General features: G+C 42.0%; 1 protein-coding gene across 1 annotated transcript; it reads right to left on the reverse strand.

Annotated features, from left to right (window-relative positions):
* Positions 1–6,192: 6,192 nt before the first annotated feature.
* On the reverse strand, positions 6,193–12,030 carry LOC148845702 (membrin-11-like). Its single transcript, XM_088954773.1, has 4 exons — positions 11,537–12,030; positions 6,896–7,016; positions 6,645–6,794; positions 6,193–6,460 (listed from the first exon to the last, which is right to left on the reverse strand). Exons 1-4 carry the CDS (start codon positions 11,776–11,778, stop codon positions 6,299–6,301), a joined length of 675 nt encoding a protein of 224 aa, XP_088810899.1. The 5' UTR covers positions 11,779–12,030; the 3' UTR covers positions 6,193–6,298.
* Between the last annotated feature and the right edge of the window lie 1,705 nt (positions 12,031–13,735).

Below are 13,735 nucleotides of genomic sequence, written 5' to 3' on the forward strand. Positions count from 1 at the left end.
CTTACCGAGTGAAACGAGTGCTCAGGGAAGGAACGTACGAGCTCGACCCTCGAAGGAAAACAAGTACCTTGGGCATGGAATATTGTCAACTTAAGACAATACTATCTGTAACAACTGAGTAGGCCACGAGCCACTCCCCGAGCCTAAGGGCCAAAATACCAAGCTAACATGACATCAGCGCAATAACACCCAGTCGCCTCTACGGCATGGGCAAACTATAGGAGAATGGATTATAAGCCGCTCCTCCAGCCTAAGGGCTAAAACACTAAGCTAACGAAAGACCTCGGCACCATACGAGACCTAGTTGCCTCGTCGGCATAGGCTAAGTACTTGCAATGCCTAAGGCACAGGCAGTTCGGGCGAGAACCTTGTGACGGATAGCCCGCCCTGGCATGCAACAAGTTAAACCCGTAAAGGACAACTGATGTCAACTTAACCCGGATGCAGACAGGTCGGGCATGTACCCTACTATGTCACTCACCTCGATGTACACAAGGCTACCCCTACTAAGTGTTGGAATACAGTTCGGGACCACAACAATGGAGGAACCCTCACTTTGGATAATTAGCCTAGTAGCCTAACAGTTTAGAATAAGACAACCACTTCAGCAAGTAAAAGAAAATTGCACAAGTGTTTGGCAAAGTGAATTTTTCATTATGAAGATTTCATTACAAAGTTTTGTTACAAGAAAAAAAAGAAAAAGAGAAGATTAATACAAGGACCGAGCTACTTTGGAGGCTCGATGTCTTTGCCAGGGACCTCCTCGGAGGCAGTAACTGGGCCAGTAGCCTCCGCTTCATTATCGGCGCCCTCGTCTTCAAAGTCTGGATCATCCACCGACTGATGCACTATGTCATCAGTGATCCGGGAAGTAGTGATGACGCTGGTATCCAGATCGGGGTAGAGGTGCCTGATCAGCCATCGGCTGAGTTTGAAGCCCTTGCGGTAAGCCTCGGTCATCACGTTGTCAAACCTCGACGGCTAGACGTAATCGATGACGGACTGCACTTTGGTCTCCTCGAGGGCGTCCTCAAAAATTTCTGTCTTCTCCTTGATATCAGTTCGGAGGAACTTCACCTTTTGCTCTAACTTTCCCTTGGCCTCTTTAAGGCTCTGCACCTCAAGCTTCAAGGCGTCCCAGTCTGCCCTAAGCTTATCCCGATCTGCCCTAAGGCTGTCTCGGTCTGCCTTGAGATTGTCTACCTCTAGCCTCAGTGCTTCCTGACTGACCTTGAAGCCGTTTACTTCGGCCCTCAGCCTGTCCTTGTCTTGGGCCAACTCATTCTTCTCTGCCAATAGCACCTCAATGAAGCTCTTCTGAGCTGAGGCGTTGTTCTGAATGCGGTGGATTTGACCCTGTGCTGCCCTCAGCTCGGTATGGGCTTCACGGGATGACCTCTCAGCATCCAGAGCCCATCTCAAGTTCCGATTGGACTGAAAGGTCAAGGCATGCACGACGGAGTTCACCTACACAAAGGCAAGACCGGTCAGTAAAAAAAAGGGGGGGGGGGGAAAGAAGAAAAGAAAGAAGTGAGGGAGAGGGGAAGAACCCTTCGCGAAGAACTCACCACCATGGCATGCGCGGCAGCTCGGCCACCGAGCTGACCGGGAGTAAGATCAGCCCATTCGATGACCTCCTCCGGATAAGCAACCTCCTTGCTCTTCTGCAGACTACATTGGGGGTTCAGAATACTTTCACCCCCCGGGCTATCTGAGCTTGAGACAGTCACCTCTGCCACATGGGCGGACTCATCGGAAGCTTCGGCAACAGTATTAGTAGGATAGGCCCTGGCAGTAGTCTCCGCAGGGCGTGCCCCAGGGGCAGCTCCTATGTTACTCCTAGCAACGGTCTAGGCAGGCTCCGTGGTGGGCTCTGCCGCCATCTCGGGGCCTTGAGGCACCATGTCCTCCTCCAAGTTGATGACAGGGGAGCTCGGGCTTCGGAGCCGGGACTTGTGAAGGTTGAGCCTCGGTGGAGGCCTGCGGAGATTCAACGCAAGCCTTCTTGGCCACGCGCTTCTTCCTCTTCATTTGATGGAAGAGTATTTGACCGTCAATCTTCTCTGCCTCCATAGGACCTGCAGTGAAGCTCGGTGTTAGTAACCCCAAATTAAATATATGAACAGAAAAGCCGAAGTGAAGAAAAACCTACCCAGGCTCAAGCCGGCCTGGATGATCTTCTCCTCGGATGTGAAGTCTTTGTAATTCAACCTGAGTTGAGCCAGCGACTGGAGTGCCTTCTTGATCTTCCCGTCTAGGATGGCACCAGGGTCTTGAACGGCCACCCTCCAGTCAGTGGGGAAGGGTCACCCCGTGATGCTCCAAACTACGAAGTAGTCCCGCTTCTAGGCCGGGACTTTACTCGGGAGCTTGTGCATGAGTTTGAAACACGGGCAGGGAGACAGGTAGTAAGACCGTCTGTGCCTAGGGAGAGTGCTCGAAGCACTCTTCTTTATGGCCAAGATTGTGCTAAGGATGTCTAGGTCAATGGAGAGAGAACGGTCAAAACAAAGGGAGATGGATGCCACCACATTTCGTATGGAGTTCGGGTGAAGTTGATCCAAGGTGATGTTAAAGTGCATCAGCACCTCAACAATCAAGGGGTGAAGAGGAAGTCGGAGTCTGGCTACCAATTGCTCCCTAAAGACCACGATCTCATCAGGACCGTGCTCCCATGGGAAGTTGCCGGTAGGAAGGCTATATGAGTATTCCCTAGGGAGGTTGAACCTCTGTATGAGGTCCTAGAGCCTCTCCGAAGTCATTGTGGAAGGGTCGAACTGATCTGGCACCCGACCTCGGTGGGAGGTGGATGCCAGTTGACCCGAAGCCGCTCGTACATCGGACGGCTGGGCTGCAGAGGAGCCACCCTAAGCCGAGGTACCCACCTTGAGCTCGTCGATGAGACTATCTACATATACGCTGGATGACATTGCAAGGAAAAAAGGAAAGAGTGTCCGGAAAAGAAAGAGGAGCTCGGGGACTCACCATTGGAGACGCGAACTGACTAGAGGAACGAACCGAGCTAGAAGACCTGAGCTAAGAACCTCAGACGTGAGCTCAAACACTGACGCTGGAGACTTTGTGGCGAAGAAATGGCCAAGGGCCCCCCACTATTTATAGCCACTATGCCCGAGCATCAACGGTCGCGATCAAGACGATCCAACGACTTAGAAAAACCGGTTATGGGTTCCTCTAGGCGAAATCGGTTTAGCGCATTTTTTCGCGTCCGTGAATTCCAAACCGCGTGACGTCCGCGCGTAAGCTAAACGTGACCCGGGTTCCTTTTAACCGAGCCAGGAACTAGACCGGTCCAGCTGGACGGAACGTGTGACGAAGCGGCATAAGTGTCGAAGCCAAATCCACCCGGCCCGACATGAATTCCCCGCGCTGGGTCAACACGACCAATACAGGGAGTGGGGGGAAATTGATGGAGGGTGATTTGGCCCGACCTCGTAGCCCGAGTGCACGTGTGCGTGACCTTGCTCAAACAATGACTCAGCGCGACAACACAGCAGGCGCAAACGCAACTCGGAGGGAAGGTCCCACCGAGTTCAGCATGACAACTTGATGGAATAGACTACTCGCCGGGAGCCGCCTGGCCTGTACCGCCACCCCAGGGGCTAAGGCACCTCGAGCTACCTCTGAGCTCAGGCCCCCCTGACCTTTCCTAATACCCAAGCTCTTCCTAGTGGATCTCGAACCACTCCCAGACAGGAACTCACCGATCCGCCTATAGACACCCCGAGGTGAAGACACCTCAGGCTACATAGCTCGGCTTAGCTTGCCACAGGCAACTCGCCGCTTCCGAGGTAGCCCTGCACAGGGCAACTCACGGAAAGGTAGTTCGGCATATCGCAAGAAGACCTCCTGCCCGACCACCGTACCCGACAAATCTGGGGGCAGCAGCCATATCCCTCGTCAGGCAGCGTCGTGCCTGCCACCTTTAGAGGGTGCTTCACACCTGATAGGCACGTACCCTGCAATGGCGGCCCCGCGTTTGCCACCTCAGCCCTGTCTGTAACGGCTGCGGAAGGCTGACAATGGCGGTTATACCTGCCTTGTCAGAGGCCAGTGGGCCTGATGCAATGGATTTCTGTTATAAGGAGCTTATTATCAAGGGAGAGAGGTATGATCTTCTACTCACATGCTATCTGCACTCTTAGCCTTCATCTTCTCCTTGCTTCTCCTACAGAATACAAACTTAAGCATCGGAGTGTTCCTGCCGGGCAAGCCCCCAGGGATTCTTCTTCTTCTCCATCTCAGGTACCTTCCAAGAGCCACATAAGTGCCAGCTAGGAGTGACCGGATTGCGCTCCATCAATTATAACTTAAATTACACATCAATAACAATTTACTAAATAGACTAAAATTGATTAAAATTCAATTTTAAAATAATGAAAAATAAACACAACTAGTTGTGTTCAATATGGACTTGCCTTCACACTTAATTTATAATAACAAATTCTAACATTATTAAAAATTTAAATTATAGTAAACTTAGCACAATATCATAACTTGAATTAAACACCAATAACAATTTACCAAATAAAAGTAAAAATTACTAATTTAAAATTGGTTTAAATTCAATTTTAAAATAATGAAAAATAAACACAACAAGTTCAAGTTGGGTTCAGTATGGGTTTGCCTTCACCTTATCCCAACCCTCCAATGCTTCTACTCAAACCCAACATAATGACATAGTTTCTGAACTTGATCCAACCCTATAGAGGTTCAACTCGATACCAACCAGACCTTCATCTTTTCGATTGTATTTTTCCATAGTGCATTTGAAAACCTAAGATGGCAATGTAACACACTCCTACTAGGGCTCCAACTTGCCCTAGAAAATTGTTTTAATCATTGATCTAGGGAGGGTTTCAGGGAAGCACAAACTTTGGTGACCAAGGACGTAGGGTGATATTTGTCCCAATGTTTTAAAAACCGACTCAGACCAAAACTGTTTTGGCCATAGGTTTCTAGATCAACGGTTCAACCATCAGGTTTGAATGATCGACTTATTGCAATTTAAAATAAAAACAAAAAACAACTAAAAACCATTGTCTGGGTTGAACAAGTTGATGATTGGCCACCTGAGTTAATGATTACTGACCAAGTCAATGATTTTTGGCATAAGATCGGAAGGGTGAAATGGAACTAGTCGCTTGGATGGTTTCCAGGTTGAACGGTTCGACCATTTGAGTTAATGACGATTCAAAAACCATGATTTGTCTAACCCACCTTGAACCTAACACTTATCTTCCAATAGATAATGTGTACGACATATTACTTTATATCATCTTTTACATTTAATATATAAATATTATAATATAAAATCTATAATATATATTAAATAATATTTTATATTTCCTATAAAAAATATAATATTTATATTATATAATCTATGGTTTTTGAAGCATGATTGACTCAAACGGTTAGACCATTCAACCCAAAAACTGTCCAGACAAACCGGTTCCATTTCACCCTTGAGTTGTTTCATTTCACCCCTGGGCAATCAAACCATCAACCCATTCAACCTGAATAATGGTTTTTGACCATTTTTATTTTAATTATTTTTAAATTGCCCTTTGACTCAAACACCCCTGACCAAAATTGTTCTGGTTCCGGGTTGATAATCAACCTCAATAAATATCATTAAAAATAAAAATTTAATGAAATTTAAAACATCTCTATCAAACAATACATACCACAAAAATAATGCTTGTGACGAATTTAATTTTACTTAACCCAATAAAAAATGACATAAAACTCCTTTTAGATCAATTTCTTACAACGAAGTCCATGCATCGGCTAATAAAATTTTTAAAGCAATTGTTACCAAATCCCAAAAACAAAAGCTTATGGCCTCATCCAAATTATGCTCTTTTAAAAACATAATATAAAGTCAAAATGCCTAAAATTGGGGTTTAACACAGATCCTTAAGCAAAATTTCCAATTCGTTGGGCTACGAGCCGGTTAAAGTCATATTCATGCATTTTATCTAATGGTAGCAAGTTGACCCATTAACACTACACCTCTCTCCGACCTTTTATGGTCTTCATTTTTTCTCTCTACCTCTTCTTTTGGTTTAAAATCACGGGCTTTTCCTGTTAAAATCGGTAACATCAAGCATAACCTTTCAATGCGATTCAGGCTTCAGCCATAGTCTCATGGATGGCATCAGATAACCCAACTAAAGCTTAATGCATCTCTATTTTTATTTGTTAATATCTTGCAGAACAGCGTTCAAGAGAAACAATCTTAACTTTGTAACAAAAAACTGGTTTACGTATTAGGGGATCAATGTGTCCACCTCCAAAAGGCATACACAACGATGATTGTCACCACCATTCCGGCATATGCAATCCGCTTGTCTGTGCGGTGTCTCCTCTCAATCAGCTTTAGTACAGAGTTGGAGAGCCCTACTGTGTTTAGTATGTCAAGTGCTTTCCTTTGTGCTCTCTGCATGGGAAGGGTAAGTCATGTTAGCATATGATAGTAATGACTGAGAATAAGCAAAGTTGTGATCATAAAAGACAGTACAGGCTCAGCATCCCAGTGATGGTATTTCCACACACACACGTGTGTGTGTGAGAGAGAGAGAAACCAACGTGCTGAAAAATATCAAGCAATAAATTGTAACAACCTTGAGACGGTCCCTTTGCTCTGCATATTTTGAAAGGATAGCTACCCCTGTAGAATAAGATTCTTCAAGCATCCTGGATGAATTACGGGCTGATTGCATTGCTTGTGCTTCATCATCAAAAATTCTCAAAACATGAGCAGAGTCCCCATTCTAAAATAGAGAAAAAAATAGACAAGATTGTCAAAGGGCCAGAAGTTATAAAAAATGATACAGAAAGTAAAAGTGGAAATTAAGAGTAAAAGATAACATACAGCTCTCTCAAGTAGTTCAGCCCTTTCTTTAGCTTCCATCATCCTTTTCTGATGGCGTAATAAGTGCTTATCTAGGCTTTCCTTCAAGGAGTCAGCCTCTTCAGCCACCTGTTCTACTTTTCTGTACAACAAAAAACAAAGCACATTCAAGTGATGGTGTTCTATAGTCAAGTTGAAAGCAACTACGAGAACTTTGATAATTGCTAAAAAGCATCAGGTTCAAATGGTCATTGTTTGTACAGATTCTTTATATCCTAAAGATACAATTATGAAGCGCTTAGGCATTTGCATGATTTCTGACCATTCATTAAGTCCACCTCTAGGTACATTCCCAGTTACAAAAGTACATACTTCTCTTTTTTTTTTCACAAAAGGTACACAACTAACTTAACAAAGTTCAAATCATAAATATGATAATATAAGGAATATTCCACCATAGACTTCAGCATACCAAATAACCAAATGGCACATGAGAATGACTAATAAAACAATTATCTTGAAAAGGTTGAACTATTGGACAGGATTCCTCTACCAATGCAGGAGTCACCTATGTTACCTCAGCAAGCTCAAAGGTTCTCATCCCTAGAAATCCGCAAGTGACAGTCGCATCTCCAGACTTCTGTTCAAAAAAACTGTCCTCTTCAAAGAAAAGAACTCTGTATCAATATAATCCTCTTCCAAAACACTTTTTGAATGATGCAGATCAATGCTTCCAAGGCTGACTGTATCTTCTGTGTCAGAGTCACTACCATCTTCCTCTTCTTGCCAGGGTTGTTCCAGCTTCTCAAGATCACTTTGGTGAACACATCTTGGATTCCTTCTATCTGGCGAGAGACTCTTCAACTTTTTAATTGAAATCGATTAGCACAACAAGCTCTTATTAGACGACATTGAGTTTTAGTCAAGTGACTTGGAGAACTCAACGAGGAAGATGATAGAGGGCCCTTGCCCTCTATCAAAGATTTCAGCCCTGCCACGTGAGAATTAGTAGCAGCATGTGCCTTTCTAAAAGGACTCGAAGAGTCATTAGGCCTCGTCCCAACATCCATCTCCTTCTAGCCCAGGTTTTCAAACCTTCAACTAGAGGCCCATTTAAAGAGTCACGCTTGGACTGGCCCAAAGAAGCCAAAGAGCCTAATTGTAGGCCCATAGAAGGTTCAGTATTCCTTTTGTCTTCTTGCCTTCAAGGGAAAGGATTTGAAAGGATAGTTTTGGCACCATCAGTTACTACCTAAGCAAAAGATATCTCAAGAGCCTGTTTGTAGGTCTTGTTTTGGCACCAAGACACCCCCCTCCCTTTTCAATTGGTGCTATGCATCTTCATTCATCTTAATATAAAATATTTTAATTAAAAATAACCTCCTCAACCCCCCCCCCTCTTAAGGAGGCTTACGCCTCTTACATTCTGAACTATGCCTCACGCCTCTAGGTAGTGGAACTCCTTGCGCCACACCTCCGCATTTTAAAACATTGTTATAAACTAGATCCACTGAAGCATCCAAGAATATTAATGTATCATCAGCATATTGGAGGTGAGAGATGGCCATTCTATCTCTACCAACCTTGAATGTTGCAAACAACCCCGCATCCCTTCCTTTGACTATCAACTTGGTCAAAACCTCCACCACTAGCACAATAAGCACTGGGGAAGTGGATACCCTTGTCTCAAGCACCTTGAAGCACTAAAAAACTAAATTGAAACCCCACCCACCAAAACACAAACTCCTCCATCTTTACCCAAATCCATCCTCCTCATAACTTCTTCTAAAAAGCCCCATTCCACATGATCATACATTAACTTGCAATCACCCCAACTTCCCCACTCCTAATTCTTGCATCCACACATTCACTTGCAATCAAGACCTCATCTAGAATTTGTTTCCCTTGGACAAAATCCATTTGAGTCAGGCCCACTACCAAATGCAACACCATCTTCAACCTACTTGATAGCACCTTGGCCATTATTTTCTACAGACTGGAGATCAGGCTTATCGGCCTAAAATCCTTTACTATAATAGCTCCTTTCACTTTCAGAATAAGGGATATGAAAATTGCATTGGATGACTTTTCCAATTTTTTCTCCTCCCACTTCCAACAAGACAAGACAACAAACATCTTGCGAGAGCCACCTCCACTCCTCCCCTCAAACAACTCCTCCTACATAACATCTATTGTATTCCAAACCTCAACTCCCCTCTCCCCCTTCCCCCACTACATCTTTTTACAAACTCTCCTCCCTCCTTTTGAACTCCTCAATAGCTCTTCTAGAAAACGCCTCACCACCCAAAAAGAACAAACCAAGGCTTTTTCCAATCTCAACATTCTTCTCAACAATTTTCTCAAGATCCAAATAACCTTTCTTCACTAAATTAACTTCATCCCCATCCACATTGTTTTTCCTCTTCTACTGCAAATTAACTATCTGCTACGAATCTAAAGTAATGGGGACAATAGACTCTCCCCCACCCAGGCTCACCGATGTGAATGCCTTTGACTTCACCCCATTTCTCTTATAAACTTTCTTAAAGTTCCTTGTGGGACCTACCCCAACCATACTGAGCTTCAGCCATGAGAAGAACTTTGTGACATGGGCAATGTGCAACTTACTGGAATAACGAGATTCCTTAGGAACCACCCCAATGCCTTCGGCCTCATTTCTCTCCTCAACCTTCCTCCTACGGCCCAAATTTATTCCTAATTTATCAATCACCACATCCTCAACATTCAGAGGAAACAAAGATGGTACCTTGTCCATAATGACACCCCTTCCATCTAACAATACTAAACCCCTTTCTAAAGCACCTCCAACTTCTTCATCTTTTGGACAAACTTCAACATCTACCTCACCATCCTCCTTTCCACCCCCTAACCCAAACTTCCTCCTCTGGACCTCTCAAACTTGGCTCCACCAAAGTAGAAAAAATTCCTTGATTCAACAGAACATCAACCTCCTAAAGAATTGAGTTACCACAGTCCACAACGCACTCAGCATTTCTCTTATCACAATTTCCAGGAGACTGATCACCCACACCGTCACATGGGCAGCAACTATAATCACTATGCACTTCCTCAACATCAGCATCAACATCAACCTTCCTCTTGCCTTTTGTGTCATATTTTGTAACCACCTAGACCCATCTCTCTTTATTCCCCTTTTGCAACTTAAGAGAATTATTTCCAAGACAACCCTGACCTTTTTAGTCCTTGAGCATTTGAAAATAGTGTTGCAACTTTTGTCAAGTGGTAACCTGGACAACGAATTCCTTGGACCCTCCTTAAACATTTTCTTAAAAACTCCCCACTCAAGCCTCTACTCGATCTCACGTCCCAACATGACTTATCCGCTAATGAAGTCACAAGCTTATCATTATCCAACCTAACACTCTTTCTCCTCTGTTCTTCCACGTGTCCTACCACTACTTTCTCCATGTCGTCCCCAATAATTTCCAATAAATGTGGTTCTTCCCTAAGAACCAAAATAATCTTCAGTTGGGCCTCGTTCCCATCTTGGCTCTTCAGTTCCCAACAGCCACCACTAACATTGGGATCCACCACGCTACTCTCTTTAATTGATCCTTTGCCTGTAAAACATTCTTGAATATGTTTTATATGCTATTTCTTATTTTATTGTTTACAATTTCACTTTGAATATGTTTTGGTTGTGTATTTTAATTTGAGCTAATAATCTTTTTTAAATATTTAATTTAAAAGTAAAGTTTCTAATTTTAATTAATACTTTAATATTCTCTTAATTTATTTTGATTTTTTACATTTTTTGCAATTTCTTTTACATTTTTTATTTTTTTAATCTTGTGCCTTGCTTCAAAAAGGTGCACCTGCCTTGTGCCTTGTGCGTCAGGTGCAAATGACCTTTGTTCCTTGCATTATTAAAACAACAGAAGGATCGTTATCAACATTTAATGCTCCTTGTAACAATGAACTAGGCTAATCCATCCTAGATAAAAAGGATTAAAGACCAAATCTATGCTTAGTTACAGATGGACGATTTCTAATTTCACTATGGTTCATAGTGAAGGCCATTGGATATTTGAAAATGTTTATGTTTTCATTTTCTTGTCATCCAAATTGTTTATGTTTCACAAATAACTACTTAGGTGCAAAACAAGAAATTACCTGATCATAGCATCATGTTGCATATTTTTTTTTCTAGGTTCAAAGGGGTTTCAACAGGTAGACATGGTAGAACAAACAAGAAAATGGAGTAGTTCTCACAATCTGAAAACAATTTGCACTTGAACCCTGGAGAGAAGCATCAAACAAGTATATCAACCTGGTCATGACTGAAACAGGAAATACGAACTGATTCATTTGTTTTCAAGCGACATAACCGTAAATAAAACAGAAAGATAAATCTGACAAAAATCAATTGAATAACACTATATCAGAATTTTCTTCAAATGATAATCGAGAACCTTAATCTCAAGATAAATAAATGATGCAAAAAGGAGGCAAATAAGAAATTCCTAAGAATTCCCCTGTACAATGTCCCCAAGGTAGTAATTATTACGTTATCAAAATGAATTAATTGAAAAAGGCGCGAGACCCACATCCAATTATCAGTTCTATGGTCTCCCTAAGCTTAATTAGAAACCAACTTAGAAACAAATAGGAAGCGGATACCTCTTCCAGAGATCACGTTGGGGTTTGGAGGCGACGGATCTCCAAAGACGATCCATCTCGACGCAGAGAGATTGGATCTGGGAGATGTCCCTCTTGATAGCGTAGGAGAGTTCAGGTGAGTCGACGCCATTAGAGGATGAAAATTCGAATCGTTCGAGCCTCTCCAATCCGCCTCTCGTCTTTAGTAACAATCTCTTCGAACTCTGGTAGATCTCCGACAACGTCCCTCCTTCCACGGCCATCACGAAATCCAAATATATACCGAGATCGAGAGAAAGACAGCGGTCGTTTTGATTTTAAAGAGGAGGAATTGGATATTTGGATGACACAGAACGAGAACGAGAACGAGGGATGTGTAGATACTTTTCGCAAAACTTGTATGGCAATTGGCAAGTAAGGACCGGGAAAGGAAGAAGATTAATACGGGTTCTCGTGACCCGTTTGGCACAACCCACACAAAACATGTCCTCTGAAGTTCAATGCGTTGGCAATATAAAGACCCTTCCAATGTATGGGTATTTGATATTTGGATCTGTTCCGTACCCTATATGGGTCCATATTGTTGTATACTAATAACAGTATAACACGAAGCATATATGCATTATTGAATTAATTAATAATAAATTTCCTTAATTAATTACATATGAAATTGACTTAAATAATTATGATATCAAATAAAATTAGCAAATATATTAAAATGTAGACTAATAATTTAACAATTAATTTTTTATTTAACTTATTAAATTATTGTTTTAATTTAACTAAAATTTATAGATTTATTTTTCTTAATGGAAAAAACTATGCTATCAAGAAATGATAATGGAAGGGTTTTGACCCATCAAACAAACCCCCCCCCCCCTAATAGACGTAATATACTGAATTTACAGTTTAACTTAATCAACTAATATATTCTAAAACGCAAGCGTTTCAAGAAGTAGGATGGGTTAATAAGGATGGCAATTTTTCTCATCCCATATCCGACTTCCTTCACCTAATGGAATCAAGGATGGGATTGCTTTGGCAAGGCGGGGATGGGGGTGGGGAATGAAATCCTATCCCGCCTTAACCATGATAATATATATATATATATATATATATATATATATATATATATATATTAAAACAAATTTAGAATATTATTTATATTTTAAAACTTTCTTTTATTTTAGATAAATTTATTTTTCAAAAAAAAATACTATTAATTTACAAATTTTAAGAATTCGGTTCCTTGTGAACCCATCTCTATCAAGGATCAAGGATGAAGTACAACTTTTATCTCTGATACCACATCACAAAAACATTGCTTCAGAAAATGGCCTCTTATTTGTACCATTTTTCTAAAAAAAAAAAAAAAAACATTACTTTAGACCATGCCTTAAAAATCAGGAAAATGTGATATGAAGTAACACCAAATTCAATATTTTCTCAAAAAAAAACCCATTTCCGCCAAAGGAATAATGATATGGCATCATCTTAGACGTTGGATAATATGACAAATGCTGAAAACGGTTCTATAGCATTGATACCAAACAAAACCAATTAAATTTTCCCAGAAAACAGTATATGTGGCAGCACTGCTTCCAAACAAAAAATAACGAGAAAATGGTGCCTATAACTCAGACATGCACAGCAACGTTACTGCACCGATGCCAAATCCCGATATCACTCGAGTGTGGATTTCATGTATATGGAACACTGGCGCATTCACTCGTGATTGGTTATGTAGCTGCTTACAGCAGTGCGAGCAGCAAATCTCAACTGCGAGGTGCTACTCTTGTCACAGGCGATGGAATTCCAGCAAAGGTGTCGAGGGATTTGGGGCATCTGGAGAATCGGTTCACTTCGAGAAAGGGTTCCTTTTTCTGCAACAATTGAAGCAAGGCACATAATGCTGGCATGCTTTTCTATCAAGAATTCGATCAGAGTTGAGTTCCGGAAGATTGATCCAGAGAAGACAATGAACAAATAAATGAATGACTTGAAATTCCGGATGCTAGTGGCAGTCACATGGTGAAGCATCTGTTAATAGGTCATGGCTATCACAGAGCACATGCTCATACTGCTTTTTACCCAGAAATCTGTAGACACAATGGTTCTGTCATCTACATGGCAGCTTAGAAATTTAACACGCAAACGGGCTTTAAATCCAGTATGAATCATAGAGACGGATCTTCATCATCCGTAGCATGTCCAACAAGA

This window comes from Nelumbo lutea, chromosome 7 (assembly GCF_056320005.1).
Source record: "Nelumbo lutea isolate HS-2025 chromosome 7, American lotus-T2T, whole genome shotgun sequence".
NCBI classification, from domain to species: Eukaryota; Viridiplantae; Streptophyta; class Magnoliopsida; order Proteales; family Nelumbonaceae; genus Nelumbo; species Nelumbo lutea.

Excerpts from the sequence above, each read along its gene's own strand:
- LOC148845702 (XM_088954773.1), bottom strand. The coding sequence starts at position 11,778 with ATGGCCGTGGAAGGAGGGACGTTGTCGGAGATCTACCAGAGTTCGAAG. Across the intron at positions 6,795-6,895 it reads CTGAACTACTTGAGAGAGCT|AATGGGGACTCTGCTCATGT; the intron begins GTATGTTATCTT and ends TCTCTATTTTAG. Across the intron at positions 6,461-6,644 it reads AGCAAAGGGACCGTCTCAAG|AGAGCACAAAGGAAAGCACT; the intron begins GTTGTTACAATT and ends CTTCCCATGCAG.